Below are 25,071 nucleotides of genomic sequence, written 5' to 3' on the forward strand. Positions count from 1 at the left end.
ATTAGGTAGCAGCCAAACTATGCAGTGAAATACCGCATTTCTACTTTTTTGTTTTTAAATCTTAGTCTTCATAGCTCTTATTCATTGGTTTTTAACCACTCACTTAAATCTACAGGTAACAACAGACTGTTACAGTGCTTATGAGCAGTGCCAAGTGCCACTGTTGCCATTGCTGTGGATGGTCTCATGTTTAGTAAATAAAACCTTTTTTCTCTCTCTCTTTTCTTCTTGAACTCTTTTAAATAATATTGGATCCTTCTCATTTCCAAAGTTACTGGTATTTGCTTCAGTAGGGTCTGTTAAGTACCGTGTCATTCACAGCCCACTATGGAAATCAACAGCAGTTTCTTGCTTCTGAGTAATTTCTTATTCAATCATATTTATAACAAAGTATAAATGCTAAGGAGGAATAATACATGTTGATGTGTATTGGATGCTATCTGCATAAACATATTTCGAAGATGCAGCTTCTAGATGAACCACCTTGGACCTGGATGGTGGCTAGTCCCAACTCTCACTTCATTCTGTGGTGCCTCTTTTCTTCCGTATCAGAATCATTACTGGTTGTAGTGGTTTTTGTAATACTGACATTTACAGCAAATACTGGGTGGGCATCCCAAACTAATCATACATAGTCAAACCACTGAGCAAAAGCTGTATGGTCAAAACTATGCTAGTTTTAATTCCGAGTTCATATTTGAACTTGAATCTGCAAGTGAAAGCGGTATACCTCAGTGCCAGTCCTTTAGAAAATATTAGATTCTCTAATACTAAATTAAAGAACTTTAATGCTTCCATTAGATAATTTCTACTCAGTTTTCTGCTGACAGCTTCATTGCTTCAAGCTGTAAAGATTAGAGAAAAAAAATGCCTGTTTTGACCCAACAGATTTTAAAAATACCCCATATTCCATCAAATAAGGTAATTTCTGTGCTTTCCCTAAATTTCAAATAACTGGTTAACTTCTAGCATGAATATTTTTGGTTGAGTCAGCCACATTAAGACAAAGATCTGTTGCATCAGGACACTCATGCTATAAGCACTTACACATCTGTAACGAATTTTTCTTAGGCTCTGTCTCTAATATGGTTATCAGATTATTAGTAATATTAGCAAGAACAGTGGAGGGCTGCATTTTGATACTGGCACAGCATAATTGCAGGGTTTTGCTTTGAAATGTGTTGAGTCAGATTCTGCACTGTGTAGAATAAATTCATTTCACATGCTTATGATGCCTTGGGCACTAGTATTCATTCTTACGTTACTAATTATCTGGTGAAGCTACAGGTAACAAAAAAAAAAGATAAATTACATTGAAAAACATTCACAAAAATGTTTTCCATGTTTTAGACTGCTTTAGACTGCTGCTTGTGTAGCATTTTGTGCTGTCACTGTATTAATGTCTGTCTTTGTGTTTTTGTGTTTCGGAATGTATATACTTATTTAATGTTATTGTGAAACACCTTGGGATACATTGAGTACTGAAACAACGAACAATGACTGTATTCTGTGGTCTTGACTGATGTATGTGTACTATGTAGGCATTTGAAAAATAGATCTGGCATACCTTTTTCCATATCACCCACACGTTCCTGGGTTTGGATTTCAATCATTTTTTCCCCAAGACAAAGATAAACCAAACCCTCCCTTACAAACAAAAAATTCTTTCTGATAAGACTCATTCTTGGTGATATATATTGAGTAGCCATTTCCTAAAGAAAAAAAAAAAACAGTTTCATTTGTTTATATTTTATTTCGAAAACAATATAAAAATTTTGCAGTCTGGAAACAGGCAATCTTTTTATCTTTGTATTTTAAAATACTTTTTATAAATTGTGCACGATACATCAGTAAGTAGTTTGGTGAATAGTGTACTAACAGAATCCATTCTTGGGTGGTGATGGGAACTTCCCAAAGTGGAAGGATTGCTATCCCAAGCTCTGTTTATGAAAATTTTCTATAAATACTAACTTGTTCAGTCATTATTTTGATTTCATTTGCAAGTGAATTGCAGATGCAAATGTGGAAGTCAGACTATGAGTGCTCCCATGGGAATTTGCAGTGGTGTCACAATGTTTTGTCAAGCAGTAGGCAGATCTGAACATAAAAAGAGATATCTTATGCTTTTCCCCTCCCTTTTTGTTTCATTTTTCTCCTTCATAATTTGCCTACTTAAAATTTTGGTGGGAAACAGATATCACAGCTCTAGAGTCAATCATTTCAAATCATTAACTATTGGAAAGAACCTTTTCAATTAACCAGTTAGGAATTATGGAGTGGGACATATGAATGTCTTCAGAATAACAGTTTTGTAGCTATCCAGAGCAAATATGAAAACAGCAAGAAAACCAAAAGTCAAAGAAAAGCTTTTTCAAAGGAATCCCTGAACCTGTTATGTCCTTATCTTGTACTACCAATTTTCGGGAAAAGTTAATGAATCCATGATTCCTGTGTTGGTGACATCACTGGAAATTCAGAGTTCCTAATATTGTCAGTAATGTGTAACACTTCCTCTAGGTGCTGCGATGCTGAAAGCTTTTTCTGTTTTGCAGACAGAGCACATCCCTCCCTATGATGTAGTGCCTTCTATGCGACCAGTAGTTTTAGTGGGGCCTTCTCTGAAGGGATACGAGGTAAGTGATTGTTGTGAATCGTTGTATTTTGCCAAAAATACTGTGCTTCATTTGTATTTGAATGTTCAAAGGTAGTTAAAGCTGAATAAAACGATTTATATCATAGACAAAAATAATACAGTTTTTACTTCTACCAGGTACCTGCTTACATGTATTTTATTTCATATCAGAATTCAGATTAAGAATAAATTACTTACATTCCAATCATATTGTTCAGATATAAGATTTACTGTCAACTTTATTACATATTATTATTAGCATCAAGTATTATGAGTTTCCTGTGTGATTATTAATTTGTTGTTTGTTTGCTTTTAGGTAACAGATATGATGCAAAAAGCATTATTTGATTTTTTAAAACATAGATTCGAAGGGCGGTAAGTACTTTGCAATGCAAATCTACTTGAGTTCAGGTCCTGTTTAGGTACTACTAGATTTTTAAGAAATAATGACATTTTTTGGCAAAATATGTGTAGAAAATTAGGAATGGCAGGTAATTCCTTCTTCAGTGGACTATAGTGCTTCCTTAGCAGAGCACACTGAGGCATTCATACTCCAGATTGCTAGATATTTATCTACAGATTTAATAAATGTGTACTATTAAAAAAGTCTTCTGTTTAAGTATTTTTTAAGTGATAACTCATCAATGCTTCCTGGGTTCTATACAAGCTGATGAGGGCCACCGTTCCACCTCAGCTCTAGTTACTTACAGTGGTATCTAACTTGGAAAGAGTGATACGAGATTCAGACTATCTAATGTATGTGAGTCAAAGTCTTGATCCCTCAAGCTGGGAGCTAGGTTTGACAGTAGTGCTGGACTCTATAACGGGAAGTCTCAAAAGGACTGCTGGGGGGACTGTCAGTCAGTCCCCCGTCTTGCTGAAATATGGTCACCCTTGGTAGCAGACAGGCTGCACTTCGCTGGGTTTTGATCCGAGTGCTGTTACAGCCTGTCCTCCACAGCGTACTCGGCAATCTGATTTGTATTTGAGCCTCCAGGCATTACTGTAGTACAAATGCAAATGATAATCGTCTCTAAAAGCAGTGGTATGTTCTGTAATTCAAACATCACGGACCCATGGACCAGAGACATCAGGTGGATTCTCCACACGTAATTATATTGCTACTGGATCAGGCCCCAGATTAGTATGTGCTAGTGGGTTGATGTTTTGGGGGGAAAAATTGAGAAAATGGGAAGGTCTTGTTATAATAGCTGTAACTTCAATGAATGTTCTATTTAGTTTGGAAGTAGGCAGAGCAGTAACACTATGCTATCTGTCCTGGTGCTGTCAAACTTTCAAGAGTGAACTTGAGGTTTTCTTTCAATAGCTTCAGCTCTTTAAAATACCGGACATTGTGGTTTAAGGGGTTTGATTTTCTCAGTCAGAATGATGATGTTGAGACCTAACCACTTAGTAGTCCCTCTTCATATTAGTCAGGGTTGTCAAATCTTAGATATGTACCTTCAGAAATGGAAGTTAACAAAATAGTGAGTGTTGCAAGCAGAAAAAAGTTGTTGCATCTTTATGTCTTAAAGTATTTTAGAGCATATCTAATTTTCAGTTTAGATCCAATTGTGGCAGAGTGAATCCACAAATACTCTCAATAAAATTGATATCTATAATAGGAGATTTGAAGCATCCCAAACTTCAGTAGCAATCTGAATTGGTACTCAAGGTCCTCAACAAATTTGTACAGGAGGTTCTTAGATTCATGCTACTGCTTTCACTGCCACTCTGCTGTCAAGCTGTCCCCACTGTCATTGCAATTTTTTCGCTATATGTACATACATACCCTTTGTTTTAAGAGCAGACTTGTTCTTTTTGGTGTTACATATCTCAAAAGACATTAAAATGACCTCAAAAAGATGTTAAAAGATCTTAAAATGAAAAATAGCATTTTTAGACTGATAAATCTAGCTTTATTCAGTCTACCATAATTGCATTTGAAAAAGTGAAAAATTATTTTCTATTGCGTATAGGAAGGAAGACTGCTAGGAAAGAAAAAAAACAAAACAAACAAAACCAAAAAAAACAACCAACCAACCAACCAACCAACCAAACAAACAAAACCCCAAACCCCCAAACCAAAAAACAAAAAGCTGTAAAAGTTTGTAGTGTTCATCAATTAGCAAGTAAAGATAACTAATGACTACCCCAAATTACATGTTGGATTTCATTTTAAGACTAATGGCATTATCTGTGCCAGAAATCACAATCTTTGGTTATGTTTTTAGCTTAAGTTAAATCATGCCTAAATTTCCAAAACGATGTTACTAATCAGTATTGTGCAAATAATTCTGTTTTTCTGTATTAACTTCTGGCTTTGTTACATTTTACAGGGTTTTAGATAAATATATACACATGTTGAGCTCATTGGGAAATGACCTATTTGGTTTCATTTCAGATGAGCAGCATCTGACTGTTCTTGCTAGAGAGGAGCCCTCCCTGTTCTTAGCAAATCCATTTCCTCCATTTAAATTGCAAGTAAAATCAAACAAGGAAGAATAAGGGAATATCATCAGTCTGATTTAACTCTCAGCACTGGAAAAATGTGACCCCTAAACCTCATTAGACCAGAGAGTTTGAAAGGGAATTTATCCAAAGGGTGCGTTTTGACCCTGTAAATCAAAACAGAGTTAACTGTTTTCCTAGGAAGAAGAATATGCAGAAGGTTATGTAGCAGGTCAGTGCAAACAACTGGAAGTAACCACTTCTTTCTTGGCTCATCTTTTCTCATAAACAGAAAACTGAGCCTCCCAGATACTCAGCCCAGAGTCTTCATTTGCTTGCTTCTCTGTGTTGCAGTCCACAGTTTTGAGTGGCCAGCATATTGCTGGATCTTTCTAGAAAATTGTAGGTAACTCTTGCACTCTGTTAAAAAACATATGCTGGTAAACTGAACAATAAAAAAAAGAGTTATATGGCTGTACTGGTTTCCCTGCTAAGCCTTACCTTTACCTGTTAACTCTGCATATTGCTATACGTCTTACACATATGGTTAAAGTAAGCCAGGTTGTCTTTCAGTACCTTTCAACAAATTAACCAAAATTAGTGAAAGGAGAAACCAGTCTATTCATGCTAGGGATACTGGTGCAAAGCCTAACCCCATCAAGCCTGGAGCTCCCAGGAAAGTCCCATCTTCTGCAGCATGTCTCTGACCTCCTCCTGCCTCCCCTCTCCCAGACACGTGTAGCTTTGCAGTCGGTGGTCATACTGCATTTCAGTACTGTGCAGAAAGGGGGATGTCTTATCAATAGTTCTTGTAACAGTATGAGTTAGATAAAGTTTCTTCTCTGTTCACATTGTGCAAAGCATGCTGTGCTGCTGAGGAGAACTTGCTTTCCTGTAGTCTTAGCCATCTTCTAGTGTTAAATGAGTCTCTTTTTCTCCCCGCATCCCTGCAAGATCAATAACATTCTGTTCTACTTTATTGTATTTTATTTTTGCAGTATATCAATTACACGAGTCACAGCAGACATCTCGCTTGCCAAACGCTCAGTATTAAACAACCCCAGTAAGCATGCGATAATAGAGCGTTCTAACACAAGATCAAGCTTAGGTAAGTACCTATAATGATGCTATCTACGAATTGGCTGTAAAGTATAGTACTCTCAATTCATATCCGTAAGCTAAAAATAGCCTTCTCTCTGCTGTGAGAAAATCACGATTCCCATAATTAAGAAATCCTGGCACTAGAAATCATTTTAAAATCACTAACAGATAAACTTCATATACTGCTGATTTTGGTTTGTCCTGCTTATGTTCAGTTTTAATGTTTTGCTGGATGCCTCAGTGGGGAGAAGTAGCCATCCATAAGGTAAATAAAATCTGAAGAGGTGTTCTTCTGGTTAAATAGAAGACTTGTGAGCGTCCAGGTGGTGTAGCAGGTCGTTAACTTCTTCCTCTTGGATTATGGGAGGTTTATCCTGCTCGCCATCCCTGCCTTCCAGCTCAGGGGGCTGAGTACCTTGAGGAAGTACCTCCAGGGTCTGTGCTCCAGACATGGGGTAAACCATGGGAGGACAAAAAACAGCCAGGAAGGAAGTCAGGGAGGGAAACAATGTGGTAGCAGTGGGTTGGGAGGAAAACTGAGGTAGGATAAAACAGCCTGAAGTCAGAAAAGGGAACTGCTTTTTTAAGGCGATGGGAAAACCCTTGTGCAAGGGCAAAAGAAAGAAAATACAAGGAGTGTTACAACCTGTTCCCTTGCTTGCCTGCAATGTACCTCAAGGTAGAAATAGAGTCCAAATCAGAAGATACCATTGTAGCTTGCTGGTAGGTGGCCTCTTCTAGCAGTGGTTCACAAAGAAGATGACAACATGCCACTGCTGTGAGTACTTAGTTGGCTCAAGTAGCAGAGGTGAGTGGCAATATCACACCGCATAGTGGATTTTTTATTTTCTGTTTGTGTGATGAATTTGCTATAAGTCAACAAAAAATGCTATTAAAAGAATATTATTAGGTTTACGAACTCAAGTTGTGCAAAATAAAGGTTAGGAAGTAATAGTAAGAAGGTTAACTGTGCAACTTCTGAGTACCCTTAGGTTATGTATGCTGTGATTCAGTCTTTGGTTATGTGTTTGCAGACTACTTTTCCACCAGTCCTCTGCCTCAGTTTGTTTTGAAAAATGTACAAACTAATGGTGGGGAGTTGGAATTGCTCAGTGAATTCCTGTTTTGCTTGCTATGAAACTTGTACAATGTATGAGGCAAGAAACTTCAGGAAGGCAAATGAAGTTCTCTAAAAGCACAATAGGGCATTTTCAATTTAAATTTGGGGGGAGCGGGACAGGAAATAGTGCTTTGACCAAAATTTTTTGTGGCAGTAAATCAGTCAGTTTTAACAGGAATGATTTCTTGGATCCAAGATTGAATTCCTGATCGTAAAGAGGAAACTCCTTCATCACCCATCCTCTACCCTCCAAGGAGCTCATACCCCAGTAATTAAAACACACATTTGGGATGTAGGACATGCAGAGTCAAGCTTCTGCTGTATCTGGTTTGGAACAGGGATCTGAATTTCAGTCTTAAGCATACTGAGCACTGATCTATCTCTGTTGGTTCAACAGATGTTGATCCTCTGTTGAAAAAAGGGATAGCCCCAGTGGGAGAGGGGGGTCTGCTGCCTGCGACCCGATAGCCTGTAAGCTACAGCACTGCAGCACGACGTGCCATGAGCCTCCCTTCTGAATCACAGCAGCCTGCACACCTCACCCAGGGCCAACAAGTAGCCGCTTGGCACCAGTGAGGGCTCGGTGCCAGAGATGGCTCACCAAGGTAGTGCAGAGCATGCCGTGCCTGCGTCAGAGGTGAGGTGCAGTGCTGCGGGGTGGAAAGGGAGACTCTTTTTTACCAAATTAACTGAAGAGCCCAATGCAATAGTGGATTTTGCTGCCTCTGATACAGAATTCCTGTATGGTATTGGACTAGTTATTTACAGGCTTTATAAAAATGGCTATTTTTTTTCTGGTGTTTTCTGCATGCCTCAAGCATGATTTGTAGAAGTACTGACTATTGTAACTGAGATTCAGGCTTTGAACCTGTCAAAGAATAAAGTATGTCATCAAAATCAGCATGTTGCATGGCAATGCACTGAGTTGGAAAATGCAGATGGAAACCAGGCAGTACTTTATGGACTACTGGAGCTACTGTTGGGTACCTGCTGAAATACTAGCCTTATGGCTCCTCATTCCCCAGAAGTCCTCTTATTTTAGGCTCTCTTCTTTGCAGACGTTTAACTGCAGAACTATTCTTTTCATTCCCAGCCTAGCTTAAAGAATTTTTCCCTTTTCTCAGATCAGTACTGATATCATGTACTGACAGTACAGAGCAGCATCAGGAATGTCCTGAGTCTTAGTACGGACTTCTAAAAGAAGCTTCAAGGTTACATTCCATTTTGGAAGAAAGAATCCCCAGAAATCAGGATTTTCTGTAGGATGGCTTCCATTTTTGTAGTTTGAATGTAATTTTTACTATGATAATTACTCTGAAGGATCAGGCACTACATTTCTGAAATTGACCCCCCCCAAATTAGTGATAACTTGTGATTATTTTTTGTGATTCAATTTTCCATCTGGAAAATATAAATAATTCCAGCTTCTCACCTAACCAGGATGTTTCAAAGTGAAAAATCATTTTATTGCATCAGTGAAATACCACCACAATAAGTTCCATAAAATATCCCACAAATAATTTATTCATTCTGTTTTCAGAGAAAGGTTAGAACATTGTGCTCTAAATGAGACACAAAACACATATTTGACAATGAAAAGAAAGTAAGTGATTCAATAGCTGCTTATCATTGACAGTGTTTGGAGTTGTGCACTGACTGAGACAGCAGCTCTACAGAAATAACTTTATTCTATGTTCCTGAGCTGCCTTACAATACAGACCACAAAAGGTTTGACTTAGGAGAGCTATCTTGGCTTTTCCTAATTTATTAGTATTAGCTTTGCAGCCAAATAATACTATCTTCTAATACAAGTTTCAGTCATAGATAAATCATTGAGTTGGGACTCAGGTTACCTTAGTTCTTTTCTAATATCTGCCGCAGGTCTGCTGAGGGGTCCTGGGAAATGAGTTCTTTCTCTACCTATATTTTCCCTTGTATAAAATAAGAATAATAAGGCCTTTTCTCCAAATCTGGAAAAAAAAAAAAAAAAAGACAGAATTTCAGCAAACACTGAATTTGTGGTTTTTTTTTTTTTGTCCAGGCTATCTACAATGACTTAGTTTTGGTCCAGATATTTAAAAAGTGGTATTTATTGCAATAAAATTTGATCTTGTTAATGAAAAACAGGGTTTGGTTTGGTTTGGTTTGCTCTGAACGGGTCTCCTGGCTGCACAGCTGTGGGACACGGGGGAGATAAGTTGCTGCCTGTCTCTCTCCTCCTTGAACAGTCAGTGGTGCGTGGACTGAGACGCATGTGTTTATTTCCACATCTGGCATCATTTTAAAACAGCTTTTTATTATAGCATATATAGCTCTCCAGAACCGCTGTATGTTAATCCAAATGCCTCCCGCTTGCAGGTTCGATGGGAAGCTATTCCTTTCTCACCCACCTTTATGTAGTGGTACCTCATGCAGCTAGACAGCCACGTGACTGCTTTATGCCTCAAGTTACGCTCACGTTTGTGAGCAGCAGTTGTAACTGCAGCAGAGAAGGCTATTTCTTAGACTTTCGCAAATATATTGTTGGGTTTTATGTATTATTTTAATAAATGGCGCTTGTTCTATCAATGAGTTAATACAGTACAAAGGTAATGTGCTTGATATATTAATACCAAATTCTTTTTTCTGGGAAATAAATGAACTTCTTTTTGAGAACAACTCTTACCTTATCATCCAATATAGGATTGCAGTATTGTGCATATTGTTCATAATTGTGCATAGCACAGTAAACAGTTCAGTGAGTGCCATTATTTGGAACTGATTTAATAGATAAACCAGAATTAATTTCAAGGAGGCATAGACAGACAATGTGATAATCAGGAGCAGGAACTGGCATGAGGAACTGGATTTACAGGTTTATAGGGAAGTCTCAATGGCCTTAATGCTACACACACCTATCGACTGAAAGTTTGCTTCTGTAAAGGAATCAGTTAAAAATAGACTTGGGATTTGACTCATTGGAAACCAATGGTACCGCTGAATATTTATCATTCACTGAGTATTCTAGTGTAAAATTAATGTATCCAAGAATTTTATAAAAATTGTGTCTGGCTCATAAAGATTTAGAAGAACAGTACAGTTTTATTTCTCTCCTATATGAAAGCTTATTTTGTATATAAAGAGAGATGTTTGCTTGTCAATACTGTTATATGTTTAATATGTGAAATGCTAGAACTAAATTTAAGGAAAGGGCAATTAATTCATTTCTTTAAAAGCCTAGAAGAAATCTGTAATTTTGAAAAGACTTTTCTCTCCAAGAAGGTACAGAACATGGTTAAATCTCATTCACCTGAAAATCAATTCCAATTGGCTTAGTTAAATTTCTATACGCGCACATGCCATTTGCAGAAACTGCTGAACCAGCTCTGTGCTTTTGCTGCATTTATTTGTCAAAAGGACCCAAACCTCTTTCTTGTTTCTGTGTATGTTACGCTTGTTATAACCTTACCTCATGCTGTATGCTTTGTACAAGAACCTGATTGTCTTGGCTTTTTCCATTCTTTGCTTCATTAATGCTCTCCCTTTCCAGATGTTTTGGGTATGTATACAAGCTTGCAAATTACTTTTCCTGCTGTTTTGTGTTCAGTGCTTTATTGTACCTCACAGAACCACCGCGTGTTTCTTGTAACTGGCTCACTGATAGACAAAAGCCAATCCTGTACTGTGTTGCTAACGATTTCTTTTAGAAAATCTTGCTGTTTTTCCTTATTTATTTTCAAGTAATTCTAAAAATGAAGTTGAGATTGACAAGTAAATGCTAAAGATTAGGTTTTGCACTGCAAATTTCTAAGGTGTGTGCACCTAATCTGCACATTCTAACACAGACATGTGAATGTTGATGTAAAATATGTCATCATGTGTATGGTAAATCGATTGCAGTCAAACAGCCGGGAATCTGTTTATTTGCTTTGTATGTGCATATGCAGTAACATGTCAGGACTCACATGGACCCAATTTGCACATGCAATTGAATGCCTACCTTTAGAAAGTTGTCTCTAGAAAATGTATAGAGCTCCCATTCACATCATTAGGTTGATATCCCAGAGTTTTGTTTTCTGAAAATGAAACAAAAATCGTTGAAGAAATAGTAGTGGATTATCAGTGCAAATTTCAGCTTTGTATTTTTATTTTCTTGATATCTGTGTAAAAAGCCAGTGGAATGCTTGAAACTATGGTAACAATTTATTTTATATATATATACACACATTATATATAAATATATGATAATGTTATTATGTGTTCTCTAGGCTTGGTAATTTAATGACAGTTGTTGTATATGATAAGTTTCAAGTAAATGCTTCCCTGACCATAAATTAAAAATAAACTTAAAAGGGTGCTAGCTAAGTCTCATAAAAATCCTTCCCTACTTACAGAGGCCGTGGAACAGGAATGCAAAATTGGGATTTGACCAAGAGTGTATTTCCATTCCAAAGTCTCAAGGATCTAATATAGTTCAAAGAGAACAAAAAAAAGTGTTCAATGGGTTGTGGAAAATCCTGATTGTCCCTTTATAATTTATCTTCAAGATAGCTGGGACAAATGTCCAGAACTCTCACTTGCAGGCATTAAATCCTCAGATACGGTAAAGTAATCTGCTAAACCTGAAGCTGCCTTGAACTAGAATGCTGTAATATAGCAGCCAAGAGGTTTTGGGTAATCATGAGGATGTGGCTACACATCTTTTTACACACAGATGGGGAAAGAGTGGCATGAAGATCCTGAACCTGTTGTAATTTATCAGCCTCACATGTCTCAAAATGTTCTTTTATCCTGCTGGTCCAGCCTTGTTTTTGTTAACATCTAAAGTCAGTCTCTCTAATGAATTCGCCAGGTAGTTCTGCATTAGAAGTTTGGTACTAACTTTCCAGTATTCTAACTCACAAATACTTTTTTGATACAGAATTAGCAAAGTATTTTAATGAAACTTCCTGAGTGCTTCCAAAGGACATAAGGAGAAATAAAATAATTCTTGATTTCTGTAAATTAGAGATAGCTCTCAGCAACACGTCCCTATATTTTGTCATGGTACTGCACTGAAATACATATGATTTATAACTATCTTGAAACAAAATATGCTAGAGACAAAGCAATATAGTAATGTGTTAGAATAATTCTTAAGGTCACAGATATCTGTATAATAACTAAGATACCTGGATAGGTGAATTAAATATTTTTAGCAAGTTAGCTGTTTGCTTAAGAATACAGTTTGCTTCCTAAAACTATTTACACCTGTAGGTTGAATTGATCCAGTATTTTTTCTTTCTCTTAGGATCATGGAACTGATAAAAGTTGATGTCTGTGTCCTCATTTTATCCAAGACTAAGAGTTTGGGTTGTTCAACCAGAATGCCAACAAGTCTGGGTTCATTTCTGTTCTCTGCTAACAGAGGCATGAACTTACAATTTCCATTGCCATGACAGGGCTCTGATCACCTTTATGGATGGTTGTCAGTTGGTCCTACTGAGCCTTACGCACTTTGCATAATAATTAAACTTTCCCTGGAGAGAGGACTGGAATCCACGTGTTTTGCCTCCCACTCTAAGCGTCAGGCTACAGAGTCAGTATCTCTCCCACTCAGTGAATACGCAAATGTTTTGCCAGTGGCACACTATCAGCAGGAGGGATTGAATAGCCAACAATGGAGTGGTTCCACATCGTATCCGTGAGAAAGGCTGAGCATTTTTATTTATGTTTGTACTAAATAAAACAACAAACCTAGGGAACACTTACTTAGTGTCCTATGAATGGACCAGAGCTGTAAAAGCCTATAGGACTGCGCTGAGTAGTGAGGCATGGTGCAGAAATACCCAAGTTAGTGCCAGCCTGACGCGATGATATCCAATATGCAGAGACAGTTGCTTGGTCCCCTGGGCAAAATAAATGTTAGACTGCTTCTTTGCCCAGTCTTACTATCCCAATTACTCTCTAACAGAGTGTAGGGGAGCTTAATGATGGATGCAGCGCTGTGCTGCTGCACGGCACCTTCTGGCGCGGCTGCGGTTCTACCTGGCGCAGTCGTCCCAGTGCAGCTCTCCCCTGTGCAGTGCTCATCCACTCATGTTTGTGCTGCAATCCGCTGATTTCATAGGCCTTTAAATTTACTTCCAGTTTAAACCTGGCATAAGAAGCATCATTCCCTGAATTGTTTTGCTAGCCCAGAGAAATAGGAGAGGAAGTAGACATTTTCATGTGCTATTTAGTATTTTTAAATGACACTATCTTGTTTATATTTTCAATAATTACAGTATTGCATTTCAGGAGATGTTAGTCCATTATAAATAGATCTTGGTTATGCTGAGGTTTCCAAACATCACATTGTATCTATAAATACCACTTGGATGTGTGTGTGCATTCAAGGCCATCTGAATTCTGTCTAAACTGAGCCTCAGGAGGCAGAAAGAAGAAAACCCTGTTTTCCCGCAGCACCTCACTCCACAGCTCCCCTTCCGCGGAGCCCAGACGTGAGCGCCAGGCGGAGCAGCAGACATGCTCCTCTCCTTTCTGCCTTGTCCCTCGCAGGAGCCCCATCTGTTAGGCATGAGTAACACATGCAGCCACTTTCCCTGGAAAATATTGTCATCCTCCCACTCCCACCCTCCCCTTTTTATGTAACAAGCTAGTGGCTAAGACGTGTGGTTGAGACCAGGGAAATGTAAGTATATTCACAAAGCTACATTTATGTTAGAAATGTGATTAAAACACCTGTAATCCAGGTATCTTCTGGCCCATTGCCTGAGGACTAAGCTAGAGGATTTATTCCCTCTTACTTGCTTATGTTCCCCTCCAAGACTTTTTCCCTCTTAGCTGGGTACGCTGAAGGGGAGACACAGAGGCTTCTGCTCCCCAGCATTGCCACCAGTGTGGGGTGGGACACCTTATCCTGCCTGGAGACCACGAGACTGAACCTCCTTGGCTGGGGAAGGGATGGAGCCAGCTATCCCCTGTCTAGCATGACCCCGCTGTTAGCTCCCTGCCTACCCAGAGCAACCTTGGTGCTTGAGGGGAGGAAAGGGTAAGATGAGAAGAAAGAGGCCAAGTACTTACGTACATGTGGGGTTTCTTACTGGCTTGCTTCGGACTGCTCACACACTATGTAGCTTTCTGGATCACCCTCGGTGGCATCTTGGTCTCTCCACTTTGTATACAGCGAGCACAGGCCTCTAATGTAGTCTGGGATAGCCTGCTGTGGCCAAGTACCTGCATTCTGGTTAGTGCAATACCTAATGTAGACACTTTGGTGATTTTGCCCACAATATAAGCATGTGTATACACACACATGCTCACAAATTAAAATTTAAAATTTAAATTCTGTCACTCAAGCTCATGATTTACTTCTTAATCAAAAGGTGTGTGGGCACAACTTAATAGTCATTGCTTCCTTTTTGTTTTTCTTTTTTCATTTTCTTGGATTTCAGATATGACCTTTATCCATTTCTCAGCTGTTTTTTTTGGTGCAATACTTTCTATGTGCTTTTACGGCACTGGGGACATATAGCGTGTTTGTTTCTTTTGCCTTTGTTTTGGAATTCCCAAGGCTGCCTTAAACTTACCATTTCTTTAATTATGTTCATGGAATTTAGTGATTAATTATTTTGAAGTAAGTGTGCTTATATAAAAGAATTAGCATAAGAAAAATCATGGCTACTGATGTCTGTTCTCCTTAATTTATAAAATTATTTGAAAGCCATTTGTGCAAGGTGTTGCTAATAATTTTTATATGACATGCATTGATATAGGTATGTTCTTTTCACGCTATACATCTGTAATACCAGGAGCTCTGTTTAGAAAAAGAACACGCTTTGTCTCTGTGGCTCTTGCAGTCCAAGTAATAATTTACAAATCTGTTTCTGTGAAGGAAACAGTGCCACTGATACCAAAAAGAGGTAGACAAGGTCAAATTGAATAGGATATTAAAGTCATACTGTACTCAGTTGACAGTATGTGAACTTCACTGTTCCTGCTGAAGATCAAAACCTCTTTGGTGCATATAAGCAATATTTTGTGGTTTCTAATTTGGCCTTTGCAGGCCAGAAGCATGGCCATTTTGCATCGCATCTCCATCACAAAACTGCCATCTCATCAGGGTCTTCCTAAAACATAGTAGCCACTGCTTTGTCAAGTTGGGTGTCCCAGTGACTCCTGGCTGCTATACATGCTTTCTGCTCAGGTTTGAAGGAAGGTTGTGTTTCTCCAGCTGTGTAGAGAATGTTCTTTTACCATAGCATTGTATAAGTGACCCTAAATTCCACCATAGTTCATCTTGTTATTAGTGAATTGACATGGTTGCAATGCAGAGTTGCTGTGTCTTTGCCTTTACTTCAGGTGAGATTATTGTAATGAACTGTTAAAGATTTTTGCTCAAAATTTACTGGTAAGGTCCAGCTGGTGTAAAGAATATTTGTCTGCCCCATAATGGGATAAACCATTTACTTGTGCTCTCATTGCACTGAATTTCTATTCATTTCAGACTACAGTAGGGATATTTGGAATTAATATATGGGAGTAAGTGTAAATGTGCAATATTTAAAGTTGGCTGGGAGATGTGTACTTCTTGTTTCTTAGAGTTGACACCCTACTGTATGGAATAAATAGTTGAATGCTCCTGTCATTTAAAATATGTTCCTTTTCTGATTACCAAGGAGGCTGTATCAAATAGATTGTGAGGGTCATTTTAAAATTTTAGAGTTTATTTCTGGTTTTGAGTGTTGTATCTGGGCTGCCAGCATTTCATCATAATTGTCACGGTAGATCTGATTACGTTTATGCCTCTCATTATAATTGGCAAGTAGAATTTATTGGAGTGAACTGTTGTAGCCTCACTGTTAAGCCTCTCCAGTATATCAGAAGGGACATTGTTATAAATAGGTGATATTCATGGAAGCGGGAAGATTGCTAAGCTATTACTGTGCTGCTTTGAAGATACCACACTGTCATTGTTCTCAGCTCCCTATTTTAACTACCAGTGACATTTGTGTTGCTATCCCCGCATGACATTTAGGGTTCTTTGCTTACTTTGGTCAAAAGTCTGAAAGAAAATTTGTGTTGAGTGTCTTGTTGGGAAAGAATTTTTACAGGTATAGAATTTGTTTTTTGAGAGATGTTGTTAAAGAAAGATGAAAACCAAAGCTGCAGCAGTAAATAAAGCCTTTGTCATCTATTAAGAGAAGCTACTATTATTTAAGTAATTGCAACAATCTTATGTGTAGTAAAAAGTTAGAATACAAGGAAGATTTAAAGCAAAATGCAGGCTTTTCCAGAAGCTGAAGAAGTACTCTAAGGGACAGGAGATCAGGACCTCTTTGGCAATCTCTGTGGCATTTTTTCCATCCATTCTTGACTGGAGAGGTAGAGGCACAACATACTAGTTCATCAACCATGCAGTGTAGTTCCTTGGACTTTTCTCCTATACCCAAGTTAAGAAAAATAAATACTGAAATACTTTTTAATTGATGGAAAAGATATCTCTCCATCCTTGGACTCAGGTGGAAACTATTGTTTCATAGGACCATAGTTACCTGCAATTGTTGCCTTGGGTATGTTTCACAATAGAAGATACCCTGAGGCATACTCTGTCCTGGCAAAGAGTTGTTTCAAAAAATATAGCAGGAAATCTAGTTCACAGAGGTGTATTCTATACTGGCAGAAAAGTGCTTCCAGCAGTGTAGCAAATGCTGCTTCCCCAGACAAAATTATGATACACTGGAAAAAAGACAGATTTTGCTGGTTATAAATTGTCTTGAACAAGCTTTTTTAGCAGTCTGGAGTGGTCTTGAAATGATACATTAACTGATATTATTATACTGACTGAAGTGTTGAGCCTGGTTTGAAATTGCAGAAAAGCAATCCAAACTCATCATCAGAACAGTGTATGACAAATTATCTCTGATATGTTTATTCTAGTTGTCATTTGGACTTAAATTAGGGATAGACTATTGACTATCTTCTACTAAATCACTGAGACAATGGTATGCAGTCATTCCAACAATATCTCTACGTAACAAAGTTGCAGAAAATGTAATTGTGAATGTGCCAAGAACCATCAGAAGTTCTGTCTTCAAAAATGTGGTCCTAATTCAGACAGCAGCTGGGCCACAGTGCTTTTATCGACAAGCAGGAAAGCACGCACTGATACTTTCCATACCAGCACGCCGTGCACATCTCGCAATGTTCTCTGCTGTAAAAGACTGATTGGCATGTACTCAGCCAAAATCGGAGATAACTACAAACAGATGGAGGTGATCTCTAACAGATCCAAAACAATGTCAACCTCCTCCAACAGAGAGCATCATATATAGATTTTCTGATGGCCATTTAAGATGTTACTTCATTTATGAAATGATCTTAGTAGTCACCTATTGATTTGGAACTGAAAGACTTTGAGCTAAATGGAGACTAGCTAGGGTACTTTGCTCTCTCTTGGAAATTTTGCAACCTTATCGTGGTACCTAATTTATTCAATTGTTCTTCCAAGATAACAAAAATCAATCTCTTCACACCTCTTGAAAGAGACCATTCGCTATAGAAAACTCTCTCTAGCCAGATCAGATAGGCTGTGTTTTCAAGCAAACTTAATGCTTGTGCCAGCATAATAGATAAAATGCTGATAGTGTAATTTCAAGAAACTCTCTAATAAATAAGTTTTTGGTACCTCTTGTTGACATTTAAGTTTCTGTTGGTTATCTTCCAATATTTACTTTGAATGAGCTAGATATCTAATCTGGTTTTGGTTCATGGAGTGTGCACAACCTTTAAAGGGAAACCCGTATGAATTACAATCTTGTCTGCTCTATAACTTTCTTTAGAGACTTGCACAAGTCACCCAACTTCTGTAATTTCTCTGTGAAGTCAGCCTATAGCAAGATTTGAGCAGGAAAATGTGATTCCATTTCAAGGATGATTTTGTTTCATTTGGGAATGAAGACAATTTCTACATCACTTGTGAAAGCGGATGCAGTCCATCTGTCTTGGAGAGGTTTGCCCTGGACTGCCAATCAGGCAGGGTGCTGAGGAGCTCGGAGCATGAGTTACCAGAAGACAAGATGATTTTTTCTGGGAAAATCACCTTTCCAGAACTCTTGGGGTTGTGAGGAGGATACCATACCATTATTTGGATTATTGAATTTTTTTTAAAAAAGTTTTTTACACATAGTAATCAAATTTTTGATATGATACCATACTGAGGCCAGTATATGAAGGAAACTCTGTTTTCCAGAGCTTTGATAAGTTGAAGTAAATGGAAAAACAGGAGCTTCTGCTACTATAGACATCTCGGTACGTCTTAATGCCTATCTCGGGCACTCCAGTTTGATTGCTACATAACATTAAAGTCTGAGCTGAAGTTATTTACATGTAGGAAACTAATGGCATAGTAAGATTACCATGAGGCAAGCATTTTTGCCTCTTTTTTTCTTACGTACATGGGGTCTTGTAAGAAAGTCTCTCTCCAGGCTGGGATTGCAGGAAGCGGTGGAGGTGAGACAGGCAGGCAGTGCTGCCTGCAAGGGCAACAAAACGGGGGCAAAATGCTCTCGTTAACGTTGCATTCGCTTCCCTAGCGTGCCAGGGACGTGCATGGCTAACAACTCTTGCCAACCTGAGGATGAGCAATACACCAGTCTACCACATTTTTACATTTCTTAAAACTAATCGCCTTTTAATATTTTCATAACTCTTAATTTTCTACTTATCTGCAGCTGAAGTTCAAAGTGAAATTGAACGGATTTTTGAATTAGCAAGGACACTGCAGTTGGTAGTGCTTGATGCTGATACCATTAACCACCCAGCTCAACTAAGCAAAACCTCTCTGGCTCCCATTATAGTATATGTAAAGATTTCTTCTCCTAAGGTAAATATTTTACTGATACTCATGCTATTTCAGTCTTTTCTTTTTTTTTTCTTTTTTTCCTTTATTTGGTCTTAAACGCAGATAATCACGTGTCCTCAGTAAAGTTCAGAGTTATATATTGTTATTGCTTCCCTTTGGATGGTGAAATATTATTAATCAAAAAAGTATCTTAGCTCTGGTGTTACTAAAACCCATTTTGGAAAAGATGCTGTAGCTCCAATGGTTTTTTGAATTGGGATTGCGCTTTTGGGATAGCATAAGTAATGCTAACAGTTTGTTAAATCAAAATAATACAGAAATGAAAGAAAAATTTTCACATAATGAATATCAGACTGATTGGTAAACTTTGACATCTCCTGGTAATGTACTCTTTCATTCTGTGAAAAAACCTGCACAGGCCTTGTGAAGAGACATTTGAAAGAGAAGAACAAATTATGGGAAGAGAACTCAGGAGAACAATTAAAGAATTTCAACCTAGAAACAAACAAAACCAGAAAGAGCAGAGGAAAATAGGAGGGGAACTTTTTAGTGCTCCTAACAGGAAAGGAGTTGTTGGGAAGTAAATGAAAATTAGCTTGTTCTGGATGTAAACAGCATGGGAAATGCTCCTGAAGCCAGCAAATGAAGAATTTGATCTGCTCAAGTGGGCAGTTAAAACTGTAAACTTTTTAAGTGGTTATATATGTACATTAAGTCCAAACCTGCTCACTTTTATTAATGTCTTATTTTTCACAGGTTTTACAGAGGTTAATAAAATCTCGAGGGAAATCTCAGGCCAAACACCTTAACGTTCAGATGGTGGCAGCTGATAAACTGGCACAGTGTCCTCCTGTGAGTTACTGTTAATTTATGTCTCATCTTTGAAAGGTGCCTTTCTTTTCAGGCACGAGGTTAATTACGTAATTTCTGGGAATGTTTGCCCTCTTCTGGCCATATTTCACTATTGTTTTTTTGCAGAACGCCTCCTGAAGTCTCTGGGCTCTGCACAAGGGTGCAGGGAGAAACAGTCCTAGTCGCAGGGGGTTATTAGGATGTGTGCTGAATACATTCATCGCTCGAACAAGCTGAGCATTTGTTTTACTTGATAATTCTCTTGGGGGTATTGGTCTAAAAATGAACCCTCTTAGTGACTGTGCTTTATCTCTGGCAGTTTAGGATAAGGCCAGTGGTTTGGGTAGCTCCCCTTGGGCGTATGTCACCACAGCCCATCACTGCTGGTGTTCTGGTCACAGTTTTGGCAAAGAGCTGCAGGGTACTGCGTAGCTGAGAGCTCTGCAGTTCTTCTGTTGATGTGCACTGAAGCAAATTCTTTCAACTTCCACCTATAAAGTGGAGATGATGAGACCCCAGCTGTGTTTTAAACATGGCAAGCATTATTACCTGCATACTCAACTGTCGAGTATGGGTAAGAGACCAGAAGATGAAGATTCAGTTCAGTTGCAGATGTGGGAATTTGCTATAGTTACGGAGCTGAGTGAGGGGGATGCTTTCATCATTTAAGTTCAAGCATCTTGGTTAAGAGACTAGTCTCCTCAGGTCCCCAAGAAGTCAGTGAAGAATGCTAGAGACCTGCGTAGGCTCTCAAAGCTGCCTTCAGGGGGACTTCTCTCTCCCTGACCAGGGAGGGAACAGAGGAAACTCGCCTCCTAACTTTAGATGCCTAAAATTAGACTGTGTGACTAATCTCTTACCTAATATTTGTGTGACACTTGGAAACTGGATGATCTGTATTATTTGTGTTTCTTACTGTTCTTAGTTACTGGTCTTAGTTTGTCTTAGTTTTCTTTTAGTTATTCTAGATATGGGGAGTGAATCTCTTTTCTTGCCTTTCCATTTTGTTCCAATACCTAAAATCTTCAATATTTAACCTTTGTTTGTGGATATTTGAGTTTTAAGATTTGTTCAAGCTGCCTCTTCCTATTTTCATTGACTGTGCATTACTAAGTGGAAGTCATGAGGACTTGCTTTAGCAAGTGTAACATTAGTGCTAGTTATGATTGCTGTCTTTTGTATCAATTGCATTAAAAAAAAAAAAAAACAACCAAAAAGGGTGAAGTGTCTTAACGCAAGTATTAGAAACGTGGTTCATTTTTGATGAATGGGAACTGTAGTCATCCATGTCTCTAGCTGATCTCCCTTTAGCTGGTGGTTATTCTCACTAAAACCTTTCCTTTATCAGGAGATGTTCGATGTAATTCTTGATGAGAACCAGCTTGAAGATGCTTGTGAGCACCTTGCTGACTATCTGGAAGCCTACTGGAAGGCCACACATCCACCTAGCAGCAATCCTCCTAACCAGCTTCTCACTCGCACACTTGCAACAGCCACTCTTCCTATTAGCCCAGGTCCAAATATTAATTTACAGGTACAGTTTTTATGCCATCTCTTCTTTTTTTCTTCTTTCTTCCTCTTCCAAAGCACAGTGGTAGTCTGATACTAGAATATGCTGAATATGTCTTACTGTTGTTGATAGAGTAAGAGCTTTTTCAGTAGACATTCACCCATTTTCAGTATAAAAGGCAAATACAGGCACATTATTGTTATTGCTATTGTATTCACAGTAGCATGTGTTTGCATATTGACTAGGGGGCTGGTTTTGATTCCAAGGACTAAGCCAGCCTGACTGAAAACATATGGTGATGTGAAGTGGAATACTTAAGATTTCATTGTGCCTAGGACACCACTGTGCCAGTAATATGTGTACCAGCCACAAGCATTTTTATAGCTGGCCATATGTAATCCAATCAGAGGAATAAATCTGGGCTAATACTATGCACGTTACAGCCTCTGGTAACTCTTTGATTGATGGGCAGACTATCGCTAATAGGCAAATCCCAGCCCCAGAGGCTCTGCATGACAAATTGCGTTATGTACAGTGCAGATCCACAAATGTTGGAGGGAATCTGTTCCTATCTTCCCACAGGCTATGGAGTCATAGAGGTTGAAAATGACTGACTGTATTAGTGAAGTCTCAAGGTCAAAGTGGCCCTTCCAGTGTTTCCTTTGTTCTTTTATTCATTGGGCATTGCTGTGAAAAGTACATACTTTCTTCAAGCCAAACTCTTACATAAAACCCAAGTCCCGCTTCACATTGTGCAGAAAGACCTTGAGAGGCAGTATGTTCTGAACAGCAAGGGTACTGTCCAGTGAGCTGGGAAAAACAGGCTTTATTCCCACCTCTGCACTGACCTGCCTGGTGACTTTGGGCATATTTTGTCCTCTCTCTTCTTCAACTTTTGCTTTGTATAATTGTATTAAGGTTTTCAGCATAAGGAGATCCTCTCCTCATGCATATGTGTTGCATGGCATGAAATGAGGTCTTTAAAGATGCTACTTCATTATAAATAGCGAGTGACGCTTTGAGGCTGAGAAGATCACAGTGGGGGGTAAAGTACATCTGTCCCAGCTCAAATAATGGCTTACTACATCTAAATTTCCACCTAAGTTCCATATATGCCCATAAATTACATACCTATGTCAGTTAAAATTCATAACTTTGGCTAAGAAAAATGCCTCCTTTTAGAAAATCAAAGAAAAAAATATATCTGCACCCAAATTAAAATGCCAAAAATTAGCTTTTTGTTTTTATAGTCTTGCAAAACAATTTTTTGTGTCAAAGAATTTATTTCCCGATAGAAGACCACAGACTTGACAGGTTTGTTCTTTAAGAAGAAAAATTCAGCCACCTTGCAGGGTATCTCCTTCTCTTGCTTTCAAAAGCAGTTGCAGGAAAAGAGACTGTAAGCTATAGCTCATTTCTGCCTTTTTTTCTGTCCTCAGAGCTGAAACACCCTGAAAAAACTGTGAGCTGGAAGAATTTCTGAGTATGAAATTCAGTATTGTTTTGTGCAGACTTGCTAGATAAACTTTCTTTGCTTTGTAGACGTGTCTATTATTTTGCTCAAGTTTTTTTTATGCCTTTTGGGTGTGGATTTATAGTTCACTTACTCATTTTATTAACCACGTTCTCTGGAGGAACTACACAAAGTTTTAATAACACTTTTCTGAATGTTGTGCTATCTCCTTACAAATTAACAGATTTTTATTTTAAGGACTAAAAATGAGAATGTGTTTGAAGTTTCACAGTTGGTAGGTCTACTAATCCAAAAGTGCGAAGTAACGGGAGTCCCTTATGGAACACAGAATTTTTACATTCCTTTTGTTTAATTTTCCTATGATACATTTTCAGCTGACATCTCAAACCTGAGCCTGTCACAGTCTTGGAATAGAGTGGGTTCATTTTCTGATCACGGTGACTGAACCCATTCTCTCAATAGTGATAAGACCTCTATTTGGAGAATTTAAAGTCTATGTCTGTGCCACTTTTGTGGACAGCTCTGCAGAGAAAAACCATGCCACCAGCCATTTGGCCTGGAGGGGCCACATCAGCACTGCAAAGCATTTGAGTCATTCTCCCCTGGGTCCAATGCAGCATCCCTTTGCCATGAGACATAATTGTTTTCTGTGGTTTTTCAGTCCCGGGTGTACGTTGTAATGAGAGATTTGTGTTGCCAGCTGCCAGAGCAGTATTTTTATAGCATGATGCTGAGTGTGTGCATTGCATGGCACGAAGTGCTTGAAGGTGTGAGGCCTCCTGGGACTGTTTGAAATGAAGTCGGTGAAGACCATACACCTCCTGTCTATCTGATGGAGAGCTTTGGAGCAAACTGTCCTGACAACTGTTCTCAGGTTTGCTCTTGTAGGGAAATAGTTGGCTAATTCCAAAAAGAAGACTGGAGCAACCTCACACACATATGGTTGCAGGTGATTAGGGACCATGGGATGGAAATAGGGAGCAAGCCAAATTGACTCGGTGGACTCAGACTTCTCTCTCCTCTTTCAACACTGCTTAAACTTCCCAAGAACCCTTACTTCTTTTAAATTACACCCTGAGTAATGAAATGGGCTTATCTCAAACTTTTTCCATTTTAGGCAAAAAACCTTATGAGATTGGGCCATAAAATTCCTGCACTGCGGAATCTAATCCAAATCAGAGCCCTAATTTGGTTACGAACCACAAAGCCAGACCCTAATCCAGGATCAAACATTACCTGCTCAGTGTCCCAGTAATATTTAGGGAAAGTTACTGTCAATGAATTTGCCCATAAATCCCAATAGCCCTAACACTATTCTGAAATTGCAGGTATTGGTTCTAAATTTGTTCGTTGTGCTCCTCCACACATACTAGTCATAGCAGAGGAGATGCATCTGAGTTTGTGAAAGTAGCATTCTGTTCAAAGCAGGTTCAAATTTTGCATTTGTTCTCAAACCACAGCAATGACAGATTTTATTAGTCACGATTATATATATAGGTACGTACATATTTGGCGTTTGACCATATGAGAATTAAAGGGTTTCTCACGTGTGTACCCAGTTTATGTGCCTTAAAAACAACCATGGTTGTGAACTAATAAAAATGTGTTTACACATCCAAAGCAGGCATTGCTTTAGACTCCTTAGCTTTTGACTTGATTTCATTTATAATTCACCTCCGTTGAGTCATTTCTGTTCACCTTGAACACATCTATTCATGTTTACAATTACTCCGTTCCTTTTCTGGCAAATCAGAATCATCTCAAGAATCATAAAAACAAGAACAAAAAAGAAACTTGACCGCTGTTTCTGTTACCTTATTCTCATCTATACCATTTGTTTCAAATTAGGAACACATGGAGCAACCCAGATAGTCGCTGGGAAGTTTACAGAACAAAATATTGTCTTAGAAAATGAAGATTTGTCAAATTCATCAAATTGCTGATTTGACATATGTTGCTTTTTGTAAGTTTCTGATGAAATACAGATTTGTTCCTGCCCAATTTCCTGTCATTTTGGTTTTTGGGTTGCTAGGAAACCCACCTGCCAGGATCTGTGGCTGAAGGACAAGATTTCCTCCTTCCCTTAGCTCTTTTCCACAAAATAGAA

General features: G+C 38.5%; 1 protein-coding gene across 2 annotated transcripts in view; it reads left to right on the plus strand.

Moving 5' to 3' along the window:
- Positions 1 to 25,071, plus strand: part of CACNB2 (calcium voltage-gated channel auxiliary subunit beta 2) — a 251,979-nt gene that overhangs the window by 222,797 nt on the left and 4,111 nt on the right. For both annotated transcript variants that reach the window (XM_075143896.1, XM_075143897.1), the window contains 6 exons: positions 2,553 to 2,633; positions 2,949 to 3,007; positions 6,082 to 6,191; positions 18,998 to 19,149; positions 19,885 to 19,980; positions 21,329 to 21,514. In XM_075143896.1, the coding sequence (XP_074999997.1) occupies positions 2,553 to 2,633; positions 2,949 to 3,007; positions 6,082 to 6,191; positions 18,998 to 19,149; positions 19,885 to 19,980; positions 21,329 to 21,514 (684 nt within the window). The remainder of the gene's footprint in view (positions 1 to 2,552; positions 2,634 to 2,948; positions 3,008 to 6,081; positions 6,192 to 18,997; positions 19,150 to 19,884; positions 19,981 to 21,328; positions 21,515 to 25,071) is intronic.

The sequence above is a fragment of the Calonectris borealis genome, chromosome 2 (genome assembly GCF_964195595.1).
Source record: "Calonectris borealis chromosome 2, bCalBor7.hap1.2, whole genome shotgun sequence".
In the NCBI taxonomy this organism is placed as follows: Eukaryota; Metazoa; Chordata; class Aves; order Procellariiformes; family Procellariidae; genus Calonectris; species Calonectris borealis.